Source organism: Marmota monax, unplaced genomic scaffold (assembly GCF_021218885.2).
Source record: "Marmota monax isolate L192 unplaced genomic scaffold, Marmota_monax_Labrador192_F-V1.1 WCK01_AAM20220418_F8-fsc00338, whole genome shotgun sequence".
In the NCBI taxonomy this organism is placed as follows: domain Eukaryota; kingdom Metazoa; phylum Chordata; class Mammalia; order Rodentia; family Sciuridae; genus Marmota; species Marmota monax.
This window is the reverse complement of record NW_026693035.1, coordinates 873,709-896,706: the sequence shown is the minus strand read 5'-3', so window position 1 is coordinate 896,706 and position 22,998 is coordinate 873,709. Positions and strand designations below refer to the sequence as shown.

Below are 22,998 nucleotides of genomic sequence, written 5' to 3'. Positions count from 1 at the left end.
CAGCCTCTGTGGCCCAGCCTGGCGAGGCTTTAGTGAGCACCCTGGGCACTATGCCACCCAGCACAGAGAGCCACTACTCATGCTTCCAGAAGCTGCAGGGAGGCCACTTTACAGAGGATGTACCTGAGCTAAGGTCCAAGGAGGGGCCTGTTGGAGTCGTGATAGTGGAAGCTTCTAATTCTGCTTTCAGACTGGCACCCTCCTACTCCCAAGGGGTCCATGGCACAGTGGCTACATGCTGAGGCATTGGGTGCCCTTCGTGCCACAGATGGAACTTTGAGGGCTGCTGTGGGCCTTGGTCAAGGCCAGGCCTTCAGCCCACCAGTGGCAGGATGGGCTGCACTTGGTGCCAGCTGACCACAGGATGCTGTTGTTCTTGTCCAGAGCCAGGGAAAGGCATGGGGTGCTGGGGTTGCCCTCAGGAAATGGTCCAGGGTTTGCAGGGAGGCTGGGTGGGGAGCTGCTGGAAGAGGGCTACTTAGGGCCCCACTGCCCAAAGCCCTGGGCTCCTCATGTCTTCGGATGGGCTTGTGCACAGACACGTGGCCATCCACAGTCCTGTAAACACAGGTCACCTTCAGTTGGCATCTCTCTCCTCCCAGAGGATGGGTCTCTGAGGAAGGGACAGATGGGCCCTGAGAACAGCACATGCTGCCCAGCTACTTCCTTCCACCTCTCGGAGCAGGCATGGTGCATTCCCTCACCCTGCTGCCCACCTGGGCTGGGTTCCTGGTCATCGTGGAGTGGCCCTCCAGGCCTCAGGGTGCATTCAGCTCAAACCTTCTTTCTTCCACCGCCTCTTCTTAATAGGGGCCTCGCTCTGAGATTTGGTTCCATGCTGGCTCCAGTGGGTGACCAGGCCTGTCTGGTAGCTCCTGGCTGGGTCAGGCCTGTGGTCTCAGACCCTAGGGTGGCCTGGGCAGTTGCTTGTAAATTAGCTTGGTGAGAGAAGGGGATTTTCTGGTGTTTGCACAGGGGGAATCTGTTGGAGTAGGGACTGAAATGTCTATGTCCACTGCAGCAGGACAGATGTCCTGCTCTCTGGTGTCTGTGCCTCCCTGGGGGTAGTGGGTGTGGGCTGCAGGAGACCTGGGGTCTCTGCTTTCATGCTGACACCTAACTTCAGGGTGGCAGGATCAATGTGCGGGCTGCAGGGACACCATGGATCTCCCGTTTGGAGATTCTAGGAGGGTATGAGGGGTAGGGGTGCAGCCCTGATTACCTGGACCTCAAGGTGGGTGAATTGGGACAGAAATTTGGGCCACTTCTCCCCAGCTCATTCCTGTGCAACCCCCACCAGCTACACTTTCTCTAAGATCCGCCAAGAACTCACTGTCATGGAATTCATGAAACCCAAGCTTGGCCCGATGGAAAATCTGTTTTTAATTTCTGGCCAGCGTCACTGGGAACCTCAGCCGAGCATGCTGGGGTGGGGGCTATGCCACGCAGCCAGTTTGGCGCCCACACAGCCTGGAGGTCTCTGCAGGCGTGTGGACCCTGGCTTCCCACTTGTGAGGGTGAAGACAGCTTTGTGTCCAGCTGTAGGCAACTGATTTGCACAGAACACACCCCCTCTCCCGGGGTGGTCTGGAGTGTGGGACCCCAGAGCTCAGGCCCAGGACAGGCGGGAGTGCTGTCTCACAGGGACCCCAGATACGGACTGTGGCTGCAGCTTGCACATCCTGAGCCATCCAGGGCATCATCAGGCTTGGTAGCCCCTCCCTTTCCTCAACCTGGCTTGGGACACAAGTGAGGCCCTAGATGACACTGGAGGACCAGAGCCCCTCAAGCAGCCTTTCAGACACCTCAAACCCTTTCTCCTCCTCTCAGGGTTCCAGGGCCGCCACCAGAAACTTCCTGATTAAGGTTGGGGTCCCCTTCCCTTCCTCTTACCCTTCTGTCTGTTTCCACTCTTTCTACGGGAGCTGCCGCTGGCCTGGTCTCAGCTGGCACTGGACTCCGGTACACAGGACTGTCTTTGAGCTCTCCACATCCCAGGTTACCTGACCAGTAACCTGTCAACCCACAATGGCAGTTTAGGCAACCCCCTCCCACGTCCTTTTCCTGGCCCCCAGCTCTGTGCTGTTGGGGTCTTGAGGGCCCCACCGGTGACCCAGCAGGAGCCCAGTGCCTGGCCCCAGCACTCATCTCAAGGCCTGTTACAGAGTGATCCACAAAGCCGATGTTCTCATCTGCCCTGGGCTGCGTGGTGAAGCATTCCTCACTCTGGGGAGGCAGGTGTGACTGTTGTGACTCAGTGTGCAACATGTTCCCTCTGGGCTGCCATGCCCTAGTGCTTTCACCCAGGTTGGGCCCAGGGCCCCAAAGACACGCACTTAAGCTGCCTGTATAGTCGGCCAAAGGTGTAAACCTTGCCTTACAGTCTTAATGACCTGTGCTGGCGCTGGGCCTGGGTTTGCATATGGGTGACAGTGTGCACATGCCACATGGCTAACAGGTGCCATGTCCAGGAGGGGCTGGAAGTAGAGCAGACCTGAGCAGGAGGCTGCTAGGGAGGTGGAAGGGCACAGACTGCGCCATGCCACCTGCTCCTGCCTCCTCTCCGTGACTGGTCCATGTGGTGGATCCTCCTCCTGCCCAGCCTTTTTGTAAGGATTCGATGGCATGCTGAGGGCCTCCCCTCTCAGCACAGAGCTTGTCAGGGTCACCACTTCTGCAGGCAGCCTAGCCAGGGGTTGGGGAGGACAGGCCACAGGGTGGGATTTGGACTCCAGTCTCTGACATATTGGAACATGCTGGGGGAAGAGGCTTGTGCTGAGTTTAGAGACAGTAGAGATTCCCTGAAGGGAACAGGGTTCCAGCCCCAAGGGCAGCATGTGCTGGGTCTGGAGGCCAGAGAGCCCTCCACCCAGCCCTGACCCACCTTTTGTGGTCTACCTCTGCCTGGGAGTCCCTCCCAGGCTGGGGCTGGGAGGACTTGCTGGGGCCCAGGGCTTTGGTCCCCTGACACACCTGACAGCTTCAGAAGCAGCCCCAGTCTGATTTGGGATGGCTGAGGCTTCAGACCTTGCACTTTCTGGCCCATTGGGTGTCTCAAAGTGGGTGAGAACTTGGGATATGTCTGGATACAGGGCAGGGACAGCATCCTCAGTGGCCACAGTCCACGGCTTTTGGACAAAAGGACCTTGAGAAGAATGAGGCGGTCCAGGACTGAGGAGCGGGGCCCCAGTTTCAGAGGGGACAGCAGAGACCACAGGAGGGGTGTTCTAGCCTACAGTCGCCCAGTGCAGTCTGGCTGAGTCCCCACTGCAGAGCACAGCATGGTTTCTGTAGCCTGAGCTGTGGCGGGTGGCTCAGGACAGGGCTGGCTGAGCATCTGCTTCGCCTGACTGAGCCCTTACATCACTCTGCCACGGACGGAAAATTCCATGTGGTCAGAGCCCAGATGCTGATCAGACGTTTCCCATTCTTCTTTTGAATGGCCCTGTGGACAGCAACAGCAGGGCCACCACCAAATGCCATTGGCCTGGTGCCGCATGAACACCTGTCCTCTGGGAATTTGGCCTCAGAGAAGGGCAGAGGTCACACTGGCCACAGTGCTATCCCTGCCAGACTAGCTGGCTCAGGGAGCTGCCCTGGCACCTAGGCGCCCTGATGACCATCGTGCATTGCCCAGACAAGGACAGGCTGCACTGGTCCCCAGGGGCAGATGGCCCAGGGCATCCTGCTGGCCTATCCTTGTTCAAAGCGTCCCTCTACCTGTGGAGCTACCCTGGTATAGCCGCACAGCCCAGCCCCTAGCCCAGTGCATGGCCAGTGAGCCCAGTTCCCAGCTGCCCCATCAGGAGGAACACTTCTGCCACAGGAATCTGCTCAGCCTCTTGGAACTTGAGGTTGTGACTATAGGACCTGAGTTAAACTTGAAGATGGGCTCAGAGAGGTGGCTGTCTCTCCCCATCCCTGCCTTATTGACGAGCTCACAAGGCCTTCCCAGCACCCTTCAAGAATCTGTAGGCAGAGCCCAGGGCACAGAGGGTGGGAGTGGGGTCCCTGTTCTTCCCATGAGGAGGAGCTTCCTGGAGTAGAGCCAGGCCAGGTGAGAGCACATCTGGCTCCTTGGAGGGCAGGGAGGTGGACCTGACAGCCCTGCCTGTCACCACCTCCAGGGCCTGAGTGAGTCAGGGTCCTTGAATGACTCCCCTCTGAGCCCAGGATGTATTTTTATCCTCGAGGACCTGGTCTGGGGGTTTCCGGGACACTCGTCTTGCCCTGCTCTTTGACCCCCTCCCCCTGGACCATGGCCAGGCCTGTGCTTCCTCTGCTGGCCTGTTGCCTCTGGCTGGTGTCCCAGTCAGAGCCTGGGGGCTCACAGCGCCACACCCAAATGTGGCAGCATGTGTAGGTGTAAACATGCGCACATGTGTGGACGTGGGCCCAACAGTTGTGTGTGGGCGTGGTTGCGCGTTTGCACCTTCTGTGTGGCACTGGGTCCCCTCCCTGCAGCTCATGCGTCTGCAGAGCCATGCCTGGACACAGCTCCACCCCCAGGGGCAGCCTGCTTCTCCTGGGCCCCCCACGCTGGTGGAATTTTTGCTCCCACGGCTCATGCTCACAGTACCCTACTAGAAAGTGACGTTGCTACCTGCATTTCACACACCAGCACTGGCTGCTACTGAAAGCGCAGACTCGCTGGTCCTCCAGCTCCTGTCCGTTCTGCTTCTTCGTGGCTCCTCTCACCTCACAGAAGGCACCAGTGTTTACCCACAGTGGGGTTTACTGCCAATGTTGCCTCATGCCAAAGCGAATCTGCTGGGCCCCTGCATGTGCCTGGCACCTAGTGGTATTTCCTACAGAGTAGCACCTGTTGGACAGGAACCCTCTGCTATAGCTGTGCTGTTAGGGGCAGGCTTGCTGCACCCCAGCTCCCGATGGGCCCTGAGCGCTTATCTTGCTGTGCCTGTTTTCTCATCTGATCAGTAGGAGTGTGCAGTCCTGGCGCCACTGAGGAGGTGATCTAGGACAGCAAGCTCTTTGATGTGTCCACCCTATGGCCATCTGAGTGTTGGGCAGCAGACCAGCCTGGGTGGCTGCTAGATGTGAAGCACAGATGCCTCTTTACATTCCGCCTGTGCACAGCTGGGGTCAGCCCCTGATTGAGAATCTCCCTGATTCCCAGTTTCCTCGCCCCTAGCAAGATGTTCCCAAGAGAGTGTGTTCCAGGTGCAGGGTGGAGCCCAAATAGCCCTCCCAGAATGCCCTCAGTGAGTGGGGACAGGGAAGCAGGGGAGAGGACACTCTAGCCAAGTCCCTGAGGATTTCTGTGAGCAAGGGGCAGGTTGCTGTGGCCCCAACAGGCCCCAACACACACCATGAAAAGCCCCCAGGGTGACCCTGCCTGTGGAAGTGCCGGCATCCGTGGTATTCTGGAGCCACATTCCCCAAGAGTGTGTCTCACTTCCCCACAGGCCTTTGACCTGTCATGAAGGGTCCCATAGGGCCTGTGTTAGGGTTGACACCTCTGGTCTGTGCCCACTGCGTGCAGATGAGGGCAGATTCAGGGAGCCCGGTGACATTGCTGTTCAAGCATCTCATGGTTACTGGCCCACTGGGTGGCAGGGTGGTGCTGGGGTAAGGGGCAGTTAATGTTGGGCTTCTTGAGACTGGTCTCTGGTCCTTGGACAAGTGCTTAATTCCCACCAGGGACGCCTACTGGGGCCTGACTCCACCCCGTGTATGATCCTAGGCCAGCCCTCCTGAGCTTTAGAGACCCCTCTGACGTGAGCACCCTGGGTCTTATGGGATCCCTGTGTTGATGAGGTGGCTCTGGCACCAAGTCCTTGGACTTGATCATCTCCCCCCCCCCCCACCCAAGCCTGCTGGTGTAGGGGTAATGGGCAGCAGCGGGGGGCACTGAGCACTGGGCCAAGAACCAGGAAGTGTCCCCCTCCAACACCTTTCAGCACTCACATTACTCCTCACGGGGTGGCCACGGGGCACAGGGCAGTGGAGGAGGAAGGGCTGTGGCCTGTGACTGCAGCCTCATGGAAGAACCCTGGTCTTCCCCTGAGGGTTCCCCTATGGTGTGTCACAGGCAGAGGCCCAGTCTCCAAAGGTACATCAGCCTCCAGGGCACCAGTATGGCATTGGACCCCAGCAGGGGTTTGGTTCTCGGCCTGCAGTGGCTGGTTGTGCAGCCCTTGGTCAGTGTCCCTCTGGCCAGGTGGAAGGTGAGCAGGTCTGCAGCCAGGTATGGGAACCAGCTGGCTTCTGGGAGAGCAGGGAGCGCCATCCTCCTGCTGCCTGGCAACTGTCTCCTAGAAAACAGCCCACTAGGCGCCAGGGCTGCTCATCCAGCAGTCCCAGTGCCCTCCAGGGCTGGGCCTCTGGTCCCAAGGGGAGCTGGGCAGCGGGTAGGCTCAGGCCCCAGGGAGGCTACAGTTGCCAAAATGATCGGATGTGGGGAGGGAGGGTGTTTCTCTGCAGCAAGAGATAACTGGTGGTCACCCCACACTGACAGCCGTTAGTGGACGCCTCCCTGAGTCAGGTGCTTGAGCCTCAGTTCTTGACCCCCGCATGAGGTGCGGCCAGGTTTTGGCTGCCGCCCCACCCTGCACAGGAAGTGTGTGTAGAGGTCCCGTCATGTGACCAGAAGGGGCTGCATTTGAACAGAGAGGATTCTGGTCCTGGTCCTCTCTCTCTCTACCTCTCTGAAACATCCTTACTGCTGAAAGCACGTGGCCAGGCAAACTGAAGAGTACAGTGTCCAGGGGAGGAGGGCCTGGTGCCTGCCCCAACCACAAACTGCTCTGGCTGTGCCCGTTACCCTCCTTCCCTCCAGTGAGTGCTCAGGAAATGTCTCTGCTGCACTCATACACTACTTCCTCTGAAGACCCAGGCCTGGGGACAGGCAGGCCCTGGAGTCCTGAGGCTCAGGGAGGCAGCACCGGTGGCCACTCCTAGAGCCAGGTGTTAGGTGGGGGCACTGTACGCCGCTGGTATAGGTGGGGTCCACAGGACACACTGGTGTGGTGGCCATGGAAGGTGTGCTGCCAGCCCATCTCATTCAGTGCTTGAGACTCCAGTGCCCACTGCCCAGTCCTAAGTGCAGCTCCTGAGAGCACCAGGGAGGGTGGCCCCTCAGCCCCATACGTGCTCACCCTTCAAAGCCTCATTGTGAGCAGGGCCAAGCTCAGCTCAGCAGACCCCCATTTTTCTAACAGTTCCTAAAACAGCACTGGGAGCGGGAACTTCGGATGGCAAAATGGCTGTCCCTGCCTGGGTGAGGGCACAGGGAGGCGATGGCTATGGGAAGCAGCTGTGCCACCTTCCCACCCACCCCAGGTCCCTCCTAGGACTGAGGAGTCGCAGACCTGGTGGGAGGGCACAAACCCTGTCCCAGGAGCAGCCTGTCTGGTGACTCGGATGGAGGCAGTGCTTGCAGCCCGGGGGCCTGTGGGGCCTGTGCTGTCTAGCCCCATGGCTGCCAGGATTTCTCTGCACATTACATCCACTCTTCAGGGAAGGGGCCATCACCTCTTTTACAGAATAGAAAACCAACTCAGGGAGCTGGAGGGGCCTCCTGGGCCACATGACCAATCAGCGATGGTGCTGGCCCCATCCGCCCACTAGGTGGCTCTTTGTCACCACCGTCTGGCTACACCCCACTCAGAGCCTCTTTTCTAGGCTTAGTCTGGAATCCTCCCTAGATTGGGGCCCAGGAAGCTGGCAAGTCCGCCACAGGAGGGCGCAGGGCCTAGAAGCCTCCAGCAGATCCGCCTGGCCCCTCCAAGTGGGGTCAAGTCCTGATTGCAGGGGGCCGGCTGCCTGTGGGAGTCCCTTAGGTGTTGGGAGCCACCATTCCTCACCTAGAAGTTGGGGACAGGCCTCACCTCTCCCCAGGGCAGGGGGAGGGTTAAGTGGGAGTCTGCCGGGCCACCCTCCAGCGAGCTTCCTCCCTCCCACAGGCGTTGCTGCTGCTGGGGGCCGCGGCCCTAGCCTGTCTGGCGCTGGACCTCCTCTTCCTGCTCTTCTACTCCTTCTGGCTGTGCTGCCGGCGGCGCAAGAGCGACGAGCACCTGGATGCTGACTGCTGCTGCACGGCCTGGTGCGTCATCATCGCCACGCTGGTCTGCAGGTGAGCTGGGCAGGGCCGCGCAGGGACTGTCCAGGGGGGCAGGGGGCTGCGTGCTCATGTCCTGCCCTCTCCAGCGCGGGCATCGCAGTGGGATTCTACGGCAACGGGGAGACCAGCGACGGTGTCCATCGGGCCACCTACTCGCTCCGTCACGCCAACCGCACAGTGATGGGGGTCCAGGACCGCGTGAGTGGGCTGGGAAGGTGTCTGCGGGCTGTCCACTGGTTCTGTGCATGCCGGTGGGCTGGCGGGATGGAGGGGCAGCTGAGGCCCTGGGGAACCAGGGGCCCGCACCTGGCCTCAGCTCTGGCCATCCTGGTGGCAGGTGTGGGACACAGCAGCGGCCCTGAACCGCACGGCAGAGCCCAGCCTGCAGAGCCTGGAGCGGCAGCTGGCCGGAAAGCCAGAGCCCCTGCGGGCTGTCCAGCGGCTACAGGGCCTGCTGGAGACACTGCTGGGCTACACTGCCGCCATCCCCTTTTGGAGGAACCCAGGCGTGTCTCTGGAGGTGCTGGCTGAGCAGGTGGATCTCTACGACTGGTACAGGTATGGCCACATCCGCTTTCCTGCCTGCCCAGTACACCTGGCTCAGTCATCACCCTCTTCTGCACCTTGTTCTTAGTAGCTAATACTTAAGGCCTTACTTTGGGGGTCAGGGCAGCTGGAGGTCACTGGCAATGATAGGAATCCCCCAAGTGGACAGGCCCTGACCCTGGTCCCTGTATCCTAGGACTGCCTGTGGGTACCAGGCTGCTTGCCTTGTTCTGCCCTGCTGTCCCCCCTCCCTTGTCCCCTCTATGTGCCTAGCCCATACCCATGTGTGCCCACAGGTGGCTGGGCTACCTGGGCCTGCTGCTGCTCGATGTCATCATCTGCCTCCTGGTGTTGGTGGGCCTCATTCGCAGCTCCAAGGGCATCCTGGTTGGGTGAGTCTGGGTGGGAGGTGGTTCTCCTGTGGGCTGGCAGGATGGAGGGGCAGCTGAGGCCCTCGAGACACTGTCTCCTCATCAGTCTCCAGTGGTACTCACGAGGCCCTCATCGCTGGCCCGCCTGAGGTGGTCTTCTCCCAGAGAGGCCTGCTCCGAGATGCCCCTGTGACTAGCATCCTAGGCTACTCCCCCAGCCCAGTTTTAGTGGCTTGCTGTGTTCCTGCTTGGGACAATGTGTCCATGGGGAACTTTGGCAAGGAGACCCTGGGAGCCACCTGCCCGGGCCCAAGTGCTAAGGGATCCCAGGAGACCAGGAGCAGGAGCCGGAGAGCGCTGTGCCTGCTCCCTCCACCCTCAGGTGTTGAAGCAGCCCACTCACCAGGCCACCGGTCATCCTTGGCTAGGTCAGTGCTGGACCTCTGTCTCTTCTGAAGGACAGAGTGACAGCTTACCCAAAGGGTGACTGCGAGATGCTGTCCCTGTCCCTCTCTGAACAGTTACAAGCCCATCCTGGCTCCTACTTGAGCCTGGTACTAGGAGAGTTCAGAAAACACTGCAGCCCCCGCCCCGGTGCGCACAGGCCTTGGGGGATGAATTCATAGAACATGCCAAACGTCAATGGTGACAGTGCCTCCAGAAGCATAAAGCCAGGCAGGCGGCCAGGCAGCCTTCAGTGCACACTGTGTCCAAGAAGCCCTGAGAGTCAAAGCAGAGGTCTGAGGGAGGAGGGATGCTCGGGCCCTTGAGGAAGGACAGCTGACAGCCAGCACACAGGCCTGTGTGTGGCCGGGAGCAGCAGAGGCCGGTTAGGCCCCACCTGGCATGAGGCAGGCTGCACCTGGTGGGGTTGGAGTCCAGGCGCGATTGTGGGGGAGGGACGTCAGCCCCTCAGGGAGTGGACAGTGGACTGCAGAGCAGCATGAAAGTAGCAGAGACTTGTCTTCCAGGTAAATGGCCCTAGCAGGGGGACTTGGGGGACAAGAAGGGCAAGGCCCAGGGAGCCACCTAGTCTTAGAGCTAAGCCAGAAGGAGGGTCTGCTCAGGTGGTGGGCAGCTCTTTGTGGGTCAGACTCCAGGTGTGCCTTGGAACCTAGCTCTCCAGTCAGCAGCCCAGCAGGCGGCATGTCCCCTACCCTGTAGCCTGAAGGCTGCTGACCGGCTCTCTTTACCCCAAGGGTCTGCCTGTTGGGGGTACTGGCCCTGGTCATCAGCTGGGGTGCGCTGGGCTTGGAGCTGGCCGTGTCTGTGGTGAGTGGCCAGGGGACCAGTATCCCTGTCTGCTGGGCCTAGGTGTGGGGGAGGGGAGGGGAAAGCAGCTACACTCTTCTCCCTCTTCACCTTGCACTGGGTTGCTGGGTCCTGCCCGTGGACACAGGGCACTTTACGCCCCATAGTCACACTCCACTTTGCCCCTAAGAGCCCAGGGTGGGACATAGCTCTCCTTTGAGGCCCAGCTTGGTCAACCTCCTTCATTGCCCACACCCACCCAGGGCTCCAGTGACTTCTGTGTAGACCCTGACACCTACGTGACCAAGATGGTGGAGGAGTACTCAGTGCTGAGTGGGGGTGAGTCTGCGGCTGCCTCAGAGCCTGTCCCTGGGCAGGCTGAGCAGAGCCAGGTGAAGAGGCCGAGGCTTTATTCTCAGGGGAAGCCATTGGGAGGGGGAATGGGAGAGCTTTGAGCTGTAATCGAACATCCTTTTAAATTCTTCAGGCTGCTGGGAAGACATGAGGGCTGGGGGAGGCTGTCGGACTCCTGCAGACAGGAAATGGCAGTGGCTTGAGCAGGTGGGGCCCAGGACAGGGATGAGGGTGCTTGGAAGGCAGGACTGGTAGGACGTCCTGATGAGCTGGGTTTGGGGAGAGAAACCGAGGAGCCTATACCTGCTCTGATGGCCCCTGGGCTCCTGGAGGTTTGATGGGAGCATAGACCCCCCAGGCCAAGGGAAGGTGCTGGTGTGGCAAGACCCTAGCCCACCTACTGTCACTGCTTCAGAGCAAGGCTGCACACTGTAGGGACCCCGCTTCCAGTAGAAGGCTTAACCCCAGCCCTGATCTCCCTGGAGACCACAGAGCTTTCTCACACACATGCTATGTACACACGTGCAGATACATGTGTGTAAGCACGCAAGCAGGTATTTGCATGCACACATACATGCACATGCACACACACAGCAGACACACGTGCACTTGCATAGACACAGCTGCATGGATGGCCACTTCCTCAGCCCACTGCATCCTCTCTCCACAGACATCCTGCAGTACTACCTGGCCTGCTCACCCCGTGCCACCAACCCTTTCCAGCAGGTGAGAGCCCTGGCTGGCCCTGGGAAGTGGAAGCCTATGTGGGAGGGGCTGAGCAGGCGCTGGCGCTGCAGGCACTGGGTGGAGCAGCTGAGGGAGTGGCATTAGCACCACTGGGACTGCTACCCTGGTGCCCGAAGGCTTTTGTGGTGACCTGCTCAGTGCCACCATATCCTGGGTCTGCTTATAATCCTTGGGTTGCCCTTGATCACCCTTGTGGACTGAGGCGAAGTTGACTGCTCCCCTTCAGGCAGGTGTGGGAGGAGCCTGGGATACCTCTGTAGGGTGACACCTGTTCAGGTATCCTGGTTGTGGAATTGAAGGCTCAAAGCACCCCTGACCAAACCCTTCACCTGATGCCTGTCACTGTACCCAGATCACACCACCCTTGGGTGCTAAAAACTGTCTGCATTGAGGATGTCCTCCTGTGACCTCTGGAGGGCCTGGGGCCCCTATCACCATCTCAGGGTCTGTGTTGTCCCTGGGTGTCTAGGCAGCTGGGTGGATCAGGGGTGCCCTGCAGCCTGCAGGGCAGAGCCAGTATAGCCAACGACCTGGGAGCCCGCAGGCTGCCCTGGGTGGGAGGGGCAGAAAGGAAGGTGGGTGCCTGCCACTAGAGTTGTGTCTTTCTGTTGAGCAGAAGCTGTCAGGCAGCCACAAGGCACTGGTGGAGATGCAAGATGTTGTGTCTGAGCTTCTGAGAAATGTCCCACGGGAGTACCCGGCCACCAAGGTGAGGGGCTGGGGCCTGTTTTCCCTCTTCCTGCAAAGCTTCCTTTATTCCTCCCCTCCCTTTTGCTCCTTTTTCCTGGGGGATTTTTAGTAGTTTAAAAAAAAAAAAAATATATATATATATATATATATATATATATATATATATAGATATATTTTTTTTTTTATTTATTTATATATATATATATATATATATATATATTTTTTTTTTTTTTTTTTTTAAAGTAATGCAAACCGGGCTGGGGATGGGGCTGGGGCTCAGCAGTAGTGCATTTGCCTGGCATGTGTGAGGCACTGGGTTTGATTCTCAGCACATAGAAATAAATAAAGGTCTATCGACAACTTTAAAAAAAAAAAGATACATCATCAAAAACAGTAATGCAAACTCTTTGTATCAAAGGTAAGGGGTCAGTCAGGCACAGTGGCACACACCTGTAATCCCACCAGCTCGGGAGGCTGACACAGGAGGATCTCAAGTTCAGAGCCAGCCTCAGCAACTTAGTGAGGCCCTAAGCAGCTCAGTGAGACTCTTTCTCTAAATAAAATAGAAAAAGGGCTGACCTAGTGGTTAAGCATCCCTGGGTTCGATCGCCGGTAGCCCAAAAAAAAGTGAGGGGTCAAGTGCTGTGTCACGCTTCTGAAATCTCAGCAACTCAAGAGGTTGAGATTGGGATTCAGGAGAATCCCAAGGTTGAGGCCAGCCTCAACAACTTAGTGAGACCTTGTCTCAATAAAAAATATAAAGTGTGGGGATGTTGTAAACTGTTCCCTGGGTTCAATCCCCAAAAAGGAAATAAAGAAATGGAAGATGAGGAATGTAGCTCAGTGAGAGAGCACTTACCCACCATGACCATGCACAAGGCCCTAGTTCCATCCTGAGTACCACCAAAAAAAAAAAAGAAAGAAACTAGGGGGAGGGTGGTGATGGAAACATGAAGAAAGAAAGTATGACCATTTGGGGACAACATTCTAGAATCTGAGGGGATTGTTGCTTTTTCCTTTAGCATTCTGGGCCCTGAGCATTTGTATATTAAATATATGTTGCTCAACTCCTGACAAAATCCCAAATCTTCCCAGAAGTGTCTAGACTCCCCATGGGGATCCCTACCCCTTCAGGTGCCTCCTTAGCAACTGGGGACAGGAAGGAAAAGTGTTGTCTGTGGGTTCCCAGTGGGAGCAATGGACCCTTCTCTAAGAAACCTCACACACTCAAAAAGTAAATCATCGTGAACGTGGGCACACGCACCCACGTGCACACACCTTACCTTCTTGATCCCACACTTAATGTGGCAGAGAGTCCTTTTGGTGCTTCACCATCGAGTGGCTCATGGAGCACATCAATATGCTGGGGCCACCGTCACAGCCCCACAGATGAGTGATTGGAACGGCAGACATGTTGCTGAGTCCTGGAGTCTGGAAGTCCTAGGTAGGGTGTGAGCAGGGCCTTCCGAGGGCCAGCTCTCCTGAGGTCGCCCTCCACATCTTGCAGCTGCTGCTCCTCCCTTTGTCCTCTCCGGGTTGTCACTGTGTGTGTTTGTGTCCTGATCTCTTCACATCAAGAAACCAGGTGTACTGGACTAGGGCCACCCCAGTGGCCTTGTTTCACCTTGATCCCCTCTCTGAAGGCCCTTTTCCAAGTACGATCACATTCTGAGGTGCTGGGGGGTCAGGACTTTAGTCCAGGACGTCAGGGGGCATGGCTCAGCCCATAACAGTAGGTTCTATTTTCCTGAATCCATTTCAGGATCATAGAGCATCCATAGACCTGTCAGAGGAGGCAGCACCCGTGTGCTGGGGAGCCCAGGCCAACCATGAGTGCTCCCTGTGCCTGTGTGAGGATGGGTCTCTGTACAGAGCATTGCACCTGCGGGTGCAGATGTGCCACAGAGTCAGGCCTGCTCCATACAGAGACATTTGTTTACTGTTTTCTCATTTAATAGATCTTGAAGATCTTCCCTCGCGTTCCACTATTCCTCAAATGGGATTTTTAAAAGCAGAGCCAAGCCCCAGTCAGTAGTAACATGCAGTGGTTTGTTGTTTTCCCAGCAGTAAGAGAGTCCTGTCTTCATGTCGTGCTGACCACATTGGACAGGTGTCCATGGGTCTCCCTGAGTCCAGAACACAGACTCCAGACTCCAGTTTCACCATTCTTTTTTATTTATTTATTTTGGGGGGGGATGGCACTAGGGATTGAACCCAGGGCCTTGTGCATGCGAGACAAGCACTCTACCAACTGAGCTATACCAGCCCCTCACCTTTTTTTTTGGTACTAGGGACTGAACCCAGGAGCATTTTACCAATGAGCCACATCCCCAGCCCTTTTAATGTGTTGTTTTGAGACGGGGTCTTACTAAGTTGCTTAGGGCCTCGCTAATTTGCTGAGGCTGGCCTCAACTTGTGATTCTCCTGGCTCAGCCTCCCGAGTCACTAGGATTACAGGCATGCACCACTGCACCCGACCAGTTTCAACATTTCTGAAGGCCCCAGGGTCCTCAGGACCTTCACCAAGGCCACAGCTTCAAGCGTGGTCTCCATGGCAGGTTATGGGGTGGAGGTTGACCTGGGGGCTTTGGGAGAGGCATGGCTGGCTTACTGTTGACCTTCAGTGTGACTATCCCCAGGACCCCTTGCTCCGCATCCAGGAGGTGCTAAATGGCACAGAGGTGAACCTGCAGCACCTCACTGCCCTGGTGGACTGCCGCAGCCTGCATCTGGTGAGGTGGTCCCTGGGAATGGGTGTAGGCAGCTGGTGGGGGGAGGGGTGCTGCAGCGGGTGGGCGCTGCTGGGGAGAGGTGGGGGTGGCCCCAGGGAAGAGGGACTTGTGGGCAGTCTGGGCTTCAGGCAGCTTCTGTGTCTCACGCCGTCTCCGTCTTCGTCTGGTCCCTGCCATCCCAGGACTATGTGCAGGCGCTGACGGGCTTCTGCTACGATGGCGTCGAGGGCCTCATCTACCTGGCCCTCTTCTCATTCGTCACAGCCCTCATGTTCAGCTCCATCGTCTGCAGCGTGCCACACACCTGGCAGCAGAAGAGGTGAGGGCTCAGGGAGGTCCTGGAGCTTGGCTCAGGCCACACAGGACACTTTAGGAACAAGCCCTCTGGACCCCCAGCTCCCCGTCCCCAGAGGTGAGGAACAAATGCCTCCTCGCCTCACCACACTCTAGGCCTCTGGCCTCTCCAAGGCCTCCAGCTCCCAGGTGAACATCCCTGTGTCACCGAAGAACTGAGCCTAGAGGAGCTCCCAGCCTGGACGTCCTGAGCGGGCAGGGAGGAGCACTAGGGTCTCTTGGCCCCTTGGGCTTCTTCTATACCCAGCACGCTGAATGCTGGCCTCAGAACGTCCTATCCAAGCCCCCAGGTGCAGTGTGCAGAGCTGTGGATGGAGGGGCCAGCTTTGTGGTCAGCTTCTACACGGGGTGACCCAGGTGGCTGTGGCCTTGTGCTGGGTGACTAGGATGGAAGGCAGCTCTCGCAGGGCTGCTGTGTCTTTTGAAGTGGGTGTCCTGGTGACCTGAAGTCAGAACTGGCTTGACTGGGGTGTGAGAGTTCTGGGCTCCTTCCCTTGCTGACGCCCCTCAGTCCATCCCCAGACTTCTGGTCCCTCCCATTGGGGCAGTGGCTGCTGCTTGACGGCCCAGCTTTGATGGCTCAGCTCAGATTTCTGCCAATTGCCTGGATTTCTGTTGTTTCCCCTTGTGATGGAGATGGTGATAGAGGTGGTGATGAAGATGGTGGTAGTGATGATGATGGTGGTGGTGATGGTGATGGTGGTAATGATGATGAAGGTGGTAATGGTGGTGGTGGTGATGGTGATGGTGGTAATGATGATGAAGGTGGTAATGGTGGTGGTGGTGATGGAGGTGGTAATGGTTGTGGTGGTGATGGTGATGTTTGGTGCTGATGGGGTGATGGTGATGGTGATATGGTGGTGGTAATGATGGGGACAGTGATGAATGAAGGTGGCTGTGATAATAAAGTTTGTAGCTGTAGTGGAGTGGCCAGGAGCACAACCCTGGAACCCCATGGCTGGATGCAGATCCTTGCTTGTCATGTGACTCTGGACAAGTCACCTAACCACCCTGGGCCTCAGCATCCCTAACCATAAAAAGGGAGTTGTAAGAGAACACCCTGGAGGGTCAGGTGAGCATTGGTTGGGCCCCACCTGGGGCATAGCTGGTGGACACCACTCAACAGCAGCTCCACTGTCCCACCCTGAACTGCTCACCATCCAGTAGCTCCCCTACCCAGCTTCCCCCACGGGGACCTGCACCTTCTTTTAATAAGCAGACAGCCCTTTATGGGCTGTGCAGCAGGGCCTGGCACTCACGTGACCAGGTCTTTTAGCACCTACAAAGAACAAAGCTGAGGCTCAGAGCCAGTTAAGAGGCCTCAGGGTCAGCAGAATGTATGTGGCATAGTCAGGATTGGGCACAGGTGTCTGCACCAGACCCAGCCCCCACAGGTCTGGTGGCAGTTCCCTCCTGCTGGGCCTGAGCCTGTGCTGGGTGTCCCTTCCCGCAGAGGTCCCGATGAGGATGGGGAGGAGGAGGCCGCCCCAGGGCCACGGCAAGCACATGACAGCCTCTACCGCGTGCACATGCCCAGTTTGTACAGCTGTGGCAGCAGCTATGGCAGTGAGACCAGCATCCCGGCTGCCGCCCACACCGTCAGCAACGCCCCGGTCACTGAGTACATGTGAGTGCGGGGAGCGGGGTGGGGCCAGTCCAGGCAGGTCAGGCAGACTCTGAGACACATGCTTGCTTCAGTCCATGGGGTGGCGGGCACATCAGCTGCAGCTTGGAGAGTGGATCCAGCTTGGGACTTGCTGGCAAGGAAGGGGAGGGTGGTGGGGACAGCTGCAGGAAAGGGTTACAGCAGGGTGGGCGCCCTGGGCTTCAGGTGGAGCAGCCTGACATTGAGTGCCTCCTGCCCACAGGTGAACCTGGTCAAGGGGCCATGAGAAGGTCACATAGTCAGGTGGAGGGTCCGTTTCTAGGCCAAGGGCCTGTCTTCATGGTGGGCAGACATCCTGATGGGAGGTGGGCTCTGGCTGGGCTGTGGAGGCAGGAGGGCACAGTGGGCCCCCTGAGCCTATCATTGTCTGGGGTTATAGGGCCTCAGCAAGGACAGAGGTGCCCACCCCTGTGGAAGTCATCATGGAAGTCAGGCCGGACAGAATTGAGTGTGCATAGGCCTGGACCTAGGACCACTGTGACCAGTGGCCACTCATAGCCTCTCTCTCCTCACCCCCCAGGAGCCAGAATGCCAATTTCCAGAACCCCCGCTGTGAGAACACCCCCCTCATTGGGCGCGAGTCCCCACCGCCCTCAGTAAGTTTCAGGGCAGGGTGGGAGGACCTTGGCCTCGGTGCTCTGGTGTGGCTCTCATGGGCAGCATGGGCTCTGGGGGCAGCTGTGAGCCTTTAGTGCTGGGGGCCTTGGGGTTCTTCCCAGCTGGGACCCCTCCAGTGGATGGGACTGGGTGGGCCCGTCAGCTCCTACCCGCCTTGAAGTGCCTCACAGTCCGGGTGGCCCTCAGGGGCCAGCAGCCCAGCAGGTCAGCTCCTGGCTCTCTCTTGGGGAAGGCAGGCATGTAGCAAGGTGTGACCCTGCTGTGTTCCCTGAGCTGCACTGCCCTGGCCCTGGCGCCCCAGGACCAGCAGGGCTGCTGTCCGTTTCTCGGGCCCAGCCTTGCTTCCTCTCCTCCCTTCCTCTCCTGGTGTTCAGCGGTCTTGACCCCGGGCTGCCCTAGTCTGGGCCTGGTGTTCCTTCTGATCATGGAAGTGAAACATGGACACAAAGGGACAGGGTGATTTGGTGCCAGAGGAAAGGAGCTGATGGAGAGGCTGGGGGCCCAGGGCTTCCTGGAGGGGCTGGGCTGTGCGACCAGGGCTAGAGATGCTGAAGGCCACTGTTTTCAGAAACGCTCACCTGCCAGGAGTCCCTGTTGTCCTGTAGTCCCATAACACGGCAGGGCCTGGGTTGCCCAGGACCTGGACCAAGGGCTGTAAGCCCAGAGGCCGTCCCCAGCTGCTGGCCTCGTACGTTCCGCTTAGCTGTCCTTACCTGGCCCCACTGGCCCCACAGCCTGCTCCAGGCCAGCTGCGCCCTGGCGTTGAGGATACCCCCTCTCTCTCTCTCTCTCCTGCACCCTCCCACCCTGGGCCCTCCTAGCGCTATCTGGCTGCCCTGGACTCTGGCAGCCACGCGGGCTGGCAGTTTAAGCCCATGGACAGTGCCCGAACGCTGTGGTAGCTGTGCCCTCTGAGTGACAGGTACTGACCACCCTGTCCCCCACCCGCACGGCCATCCGCCTGCGCCTCCATGCCTCCTGCCCTTCTCTCACCACCACCCTCCCCCAACACTGGCCTTGGGCTCCACTGCTCCAGGACCAGCTGTGGGTGGCACAGTCCAGCCAGAGACCTCTACTGCTGGCCCCCCGTTCTGCCGGTCTTACAGTGGGCAGTGAGCCCCAGTCCAGGCATCCCCTGCCCACCCCCAAGCCCAGCCACCCAGCCTTTGGGGACTCTGCCACCAGCTACAATTGGCCCCAGCCCCTCCTGTCACCTCACAGTGAGGAAGCATCTACCCAGGCCCCTTTGTGCACCTGGACTTGAGAGCAGAGCTTGGCCCCTGGGTGTGACCCTGGTGCACACCGTGTTTGCAGACAAGCATGCGAGCTTCTCCTGCTGTTCCTGGCAGCAGTACAGGCACCTGCTTGGGCTTCTTCCAGGTTCTGGGATGCCACCCACTATCCCATCCCACCACCTGTCCCTGCTGCATGACCATGGAATGACATGGCTCCCAGTGCCGCTGCTCCTTCTCCCCTGCTCCATGGCCACCTCCCAGGCTGCTCGTAACCTTCTAGGTACTCCAGGAGGGCTCTAGGGACCCAGGGGGCATTTCTCTGTGGTTCTAGGGGCTATGAGGACCACCCAGAGTCCCCAGAGCCCATTTAGGGGTCGGTGGAATCAGCCCAGGCCTCCTTAGCACTGGTGACCTTTGCCCCTGCCGTGGGCACCAATCCCTGCCTCAACACCTGCCTGCACACACGTGTTCCTCCTGAGCACATGTGCCACACGCACACACGTGCTATTTGAGGCCACCATGCTCTGGTTGGGTGAGGGTGGCCAAGTTCTGCAGGCCATGTGCAGAGCCAGTTGTCCCTGTCCCTGACTCTGAGACCAGAGGAGCCCACAATTGGTCTCCTTCCTGAGTGGGCAGCAGCAGCGCTCCAGCCTGGGAATCCCTCCTTCCCTGGGTGACGGGGCAGAGCAGCCATGGGCTGGAGGCTGTGCCTCCAGATGCCCCTGGGCCTTGCCAGCTGTGAGCTGGCTCAGGAGGACCCATCTGTGCAGACCTCGGCCTGCGTGTGTGTGGCCTCCAGGTTCTGGGTTGCCGAGTGCTCTGGCTCCTAGGGGTGCTCGAGTTCTGCCTGACCAGATGCCCAAATGCCAGCAGCGTGGGCAGTGATGAGCTGAATGTGATCATCCTGTCAAGGGAGGAGACTGCCCTTGGGGGCCACCAGCTCCCTCAGCCGCATCCAGTCCTGGGTCCAGGCCCCCGGCCCCTTCCTTAGGCTCTGCCAGCTGTGCATTGTGCTCCCACCTGCCTCCCAAGGGCCGGCTCTGGCTCATCCTGCTGAGGACCACGCCGAGGAGGCCTCTGGCTGCCCTGGCCCGCCTGGGACCCTGCTGACCCCCCTCCCCCATCCCTCTCTCCTCCAGTACACCTCCAGCATGAGAGCCAAATACCTCGCCACGAGCCAGCCTCGCCCTGACTCCAGCGGCAGCGGGCACTAGACTGCGCACCGGTCAGCCACCTGCCCCACGTGCCAATCGCCCCACCCTCCTGTGCCAGCACTGCTGCTTCCACCTGTGGCCGCCCGCCGGACCCTCCGCATGCCACTCCAGGCCAGCCTGGGCACATCTGTAGGCCCCTCACCCTTCCTCTCCCTTCCCCACAGGGGGCACAGAGGTGCCCGGCATGAGCTCGGGGCAGGTTGAGACACAGGGCTATGGGCCCACGCCCCTGACTTAGGACACGTACCTGGACAGATGCCGCCACCAACACCTGGCCCTGCCTGGCCACCCACTCCCCTATCCTTCTACCTTCTTGGATTCACTGAGCCCTGGTGCTTCTGTCCCAATATGCTCCATCTGCAGGTGGCCCTCCAGACTGTCTGCTGCCCTGTCCCTCGAGCGCTGGCCTCCCCAGCCCCTCCTCCCTCCGCAGCTCTGAGCTTGTCGTGGGGTCTCCCTTGCTTCTGCCCTCGCTTCTGTGGATCAATTCTTAGTTCACAGGCACAACAGGAGCCCTCTGTGCCTGGCATCTCTGCCACTGAGGGACAGGTGACCTTCGCAGGTGGGCCCTCCCACGGCCTTCCACCACATGTCTGTGGCACCTGCCTTCTCTCATCCACGCAGCTCACCTGACCATATCCTCCTCTCCTGCCGGTGGCCAGAGCCTCCAGGGAGGCCCTTCCTCTGCCTCCCACCCAGCATTGCTTTCTCCCCCAGCACCCTCCCAGCTCTCCACGGACAGCAGGTGCCATGCAGAGCCTGGGTCGCTGGCCTCCAGTGCTGGCCACCCTCTTGGTGCCAAACCCCCTCCCCCATCCCAAAGACTTGGCAGCTCCGTCGGTTTGGGTTTTGCACTAACCACGTTTATCATCTCCAGGGCAGGCTGAGTGGGCGCTGCCCCGTTCCCTCTCCTGGTTCCACTTCCATCCAGGACAGCACAGTGTCCCCGGGGCCCAGCCTCGGGGGCTGGACCTTAGCTGGCTGTGAACATGCCCACAGTCCCTGCTGCCCCTCCTGGGACTAACCACTAACCTCACTCCCAGCCTCTTGCCCTGGCTGACCAGAGCCAGTGTGTGTGACCCAAGTCGAGCCTGGGGCCAAGGGCCAGGACAGCTGGCTGGGAGCCAGGGCTGGAGGAGCTGTTTTCTCCCCTGGGTGCTGCTGGGGATGGGCCGCAGAATGACAGCAGCCCCAAGGGCCTGGAGACCCCTCCCTGGGCAGGAGGATGGTTCTCGGGATCAAATACCCCATGGACTTCGGGCTGAGGTCCCAGTGGCCTCAGTCTCCCTACCTGTGAAGTGGGAACAAGGCTTCCCTGAGGTGCTTCTGGCTTTTAGTGTATGATGTTTGCTGTGCTTCCTGCGTGGGGGGGTGGAGCCTCCCCAGATCAGGACGAGGAGGCTCTGCCCTGCCCGGCCCAGCCCACCCCAGATGGCATGGTCCAGTGCAGGCTCTGACCTGTGTGCCAAGGCCAAGGGCAGCCAGGAGGCTGCTGGACAGTGTGCACAGGGGCTGAGGTTGGAGGCCCTGCAGTGGAGGCGGTTTACAGACCTATGGTTCTTGGGGAGTGGAGCTCAGGGCAGCTTCTGGCTCCAGAATGTCCTTGCCCCTCTCTGGGCGAGGCCCCCCTACCCTGCCCTTCCTCCCCGATCCGTTTTTGTGCTGGTGTCTGGGACCAAAAGTGGAGTGGGGCAGGGGAGTCAGTGGGCCTATGGCCCCAAGCCTGGGCATCTGAGCCCCCCAGGCATGACCAAACCTCAACAGAGGGGACTCTGTCTCTGGCCCCAGTTGGCCGCACTGGGATCCGGTGGGGCCACCAAGGTGTGGCCACAGCCAACTTGCCCAGTCTTTCCTCTGGGTCTGACCTGCCGGGTTGCGTCCTGGCCATGGGTCCACAGGGAGGTGCTGCACCCCTTGCCTGGGTGCCACTGTGTGCTCTGGGGCCACTCAGAAGCACAAACGCTGCCCGCGGCCCAGCCGCGTGCTGCCCCGAGGTGAATGCTTAGCATGAGCGGTGGGCATTGCCCGGATGTGGCTGTGAACCTGTGCTGTCTTGGGAGTCCTGACCGTCGTGTGCGTGTGCCGTCCGTGACTCACTCACCGAGGCTGAAGAAGGGAAGGGGAAGTCGACGGGCTTCCGCCTGGCCTTAGCTGAGGGAGGCCGGGCTCCTCTCGGTTTTATTTTGTTCTGAGTTTTTGGTGCCGCGTTCCTGACAACCCCCATCCCAGCGACCTCCACACCACCCGGGGCACCAGGCCAGGACCTGCTGCCTGGCCGGCTGCTATACCCACCCTGCCCCAGGGTCCCGCACCCTGTGGAGGCAGTGAGGCCACCAGCAAGGCCCCAGGTCCCTGGCCAGAGGAGCAGGAGGGGTCTAGCTGGGACAAGAGACATACCCCTCGCAGGCCTCCCTGCCCTCCCCATGGCCAGGCAAGGTCTGGGTAGTAGACTCCTGGTTAGGAGCAGACCCTGCCCCTCTCCCCTGGCGCCCACCGCCCCCATCACACTATGCAATTCCAGTTCCAAGCACCATCACCCTCCCCACCGGTCCCAGCCCCCCCCAGCCCAAGGGGTTGGTCAGTTGGTAGCCCCTGGGCCCCAGGTGACCAGGGCCTTTAGTGTGGGATCTTTTTTGTGTTTAACCATAATGGTTGTGTACCATATCCCTTTATATTTGTTATACTATAAATATATATATGATTTTGTTTTACCTCTTGATTTCTCCCTCCTGCCCACCTGCATCTCACCTGCCCCCGCCCATGTGAACTAACGTCCGCGCTGACCAGCCCTGCGCTCCCCCAGCCTCTGTAGGGCCATGGCTGTGTGTACCGTCGCTGTGTTTTCATTTTTTAAAACTGGGTTTGGGGTTTGATTTTTATTTCTTTGGGGACTTTATTTTTCTGGCAAATACTAAAAATCTCGTCGATGTAATTTCTGTGGTTTCTATTCAGCTTGGGTTTCATGTTTTAAAATAAACAAATTTTAAAAGACGGGCCTCTTTTCCTGAGCTGCTCTGGAGGGTCCCAGCTCCAGGCTCTGCTGGGGGAGTCCAGGTGCCCACTGTGCCACACTGGGGTGGGAGGTGTGGGGGCCTCTGGGGCTAGATGAGGACTGAACAGCAGTAATCCAGGCCAGA

The 22,998-nt window shown here is 59.0% G+C and overlaps 1 protein-coding gene across 2 annotated transcripts in view; it reads left to right on the top strand.

Annotated features, from left to right (window-relative positions):
* Ttyh3 (tweety family member 3) overlaps positions 1–22,852 on the top strand; it is a 28,734-nt gene extending 5,882 nt beyond the window's left edge. The window contains exons 2-15 of one of the 2 annotated variants that reach the window (XM_046453817.2): positions 7,926–8,095; positions 8,170–8,281; positions 8,421–8,641; positions 8,926–9,021; positions 10,200–10,272; positions 10,515–10,590; positions 11,276–11,331; positions 11,969–12,061; positions 14,682–14,774; positions 14,957–15,093; positions 16,582–16,755; positions 17,315–17,390; positions 18,234–18,334; positions 19,787–22,852. In XM_046453817.2, coding sequence (XP_046309773.1) covers positions 7,926–8,095; positions 8,170–8,281; positions 8,421–8,641; positions 8,926–9,021; positions 10,200–10,272; positions 10,515–10,590; positions 11,276–11,331; positions 11,969–12,061; positions 14,682–14,774; positions 14,957–15,093; positions 16,582–16,755; positions 17,315–17,390; positions 18,234–18,314 — 1,458 coding nt within the window. In that variant the 3' untranslated portion in view covers positions 18,315–18,334; positions 19,787–22,852. The remainder of the gene's footprint in view (positions 1–7,925; positions 8,096–8,169; positions 8,282–8,420; positions 8,642–8,925; positions 9,022–10,199; positions 10,273–10,514; positions 10,591–11,275; positions 11,332–11,968; positions 12,062–14,681; positions 14,775–14,956; positions 15,094–16,581; positions 16,756–17,314; positions 17,391–18,233; positions 18,335–19,786) is intronic. The other variant, XM_046453818.2, reaches the window with a different exon arrangement.
* Positions 22,853–22,998: the final 146 nt, after the last annotated feature.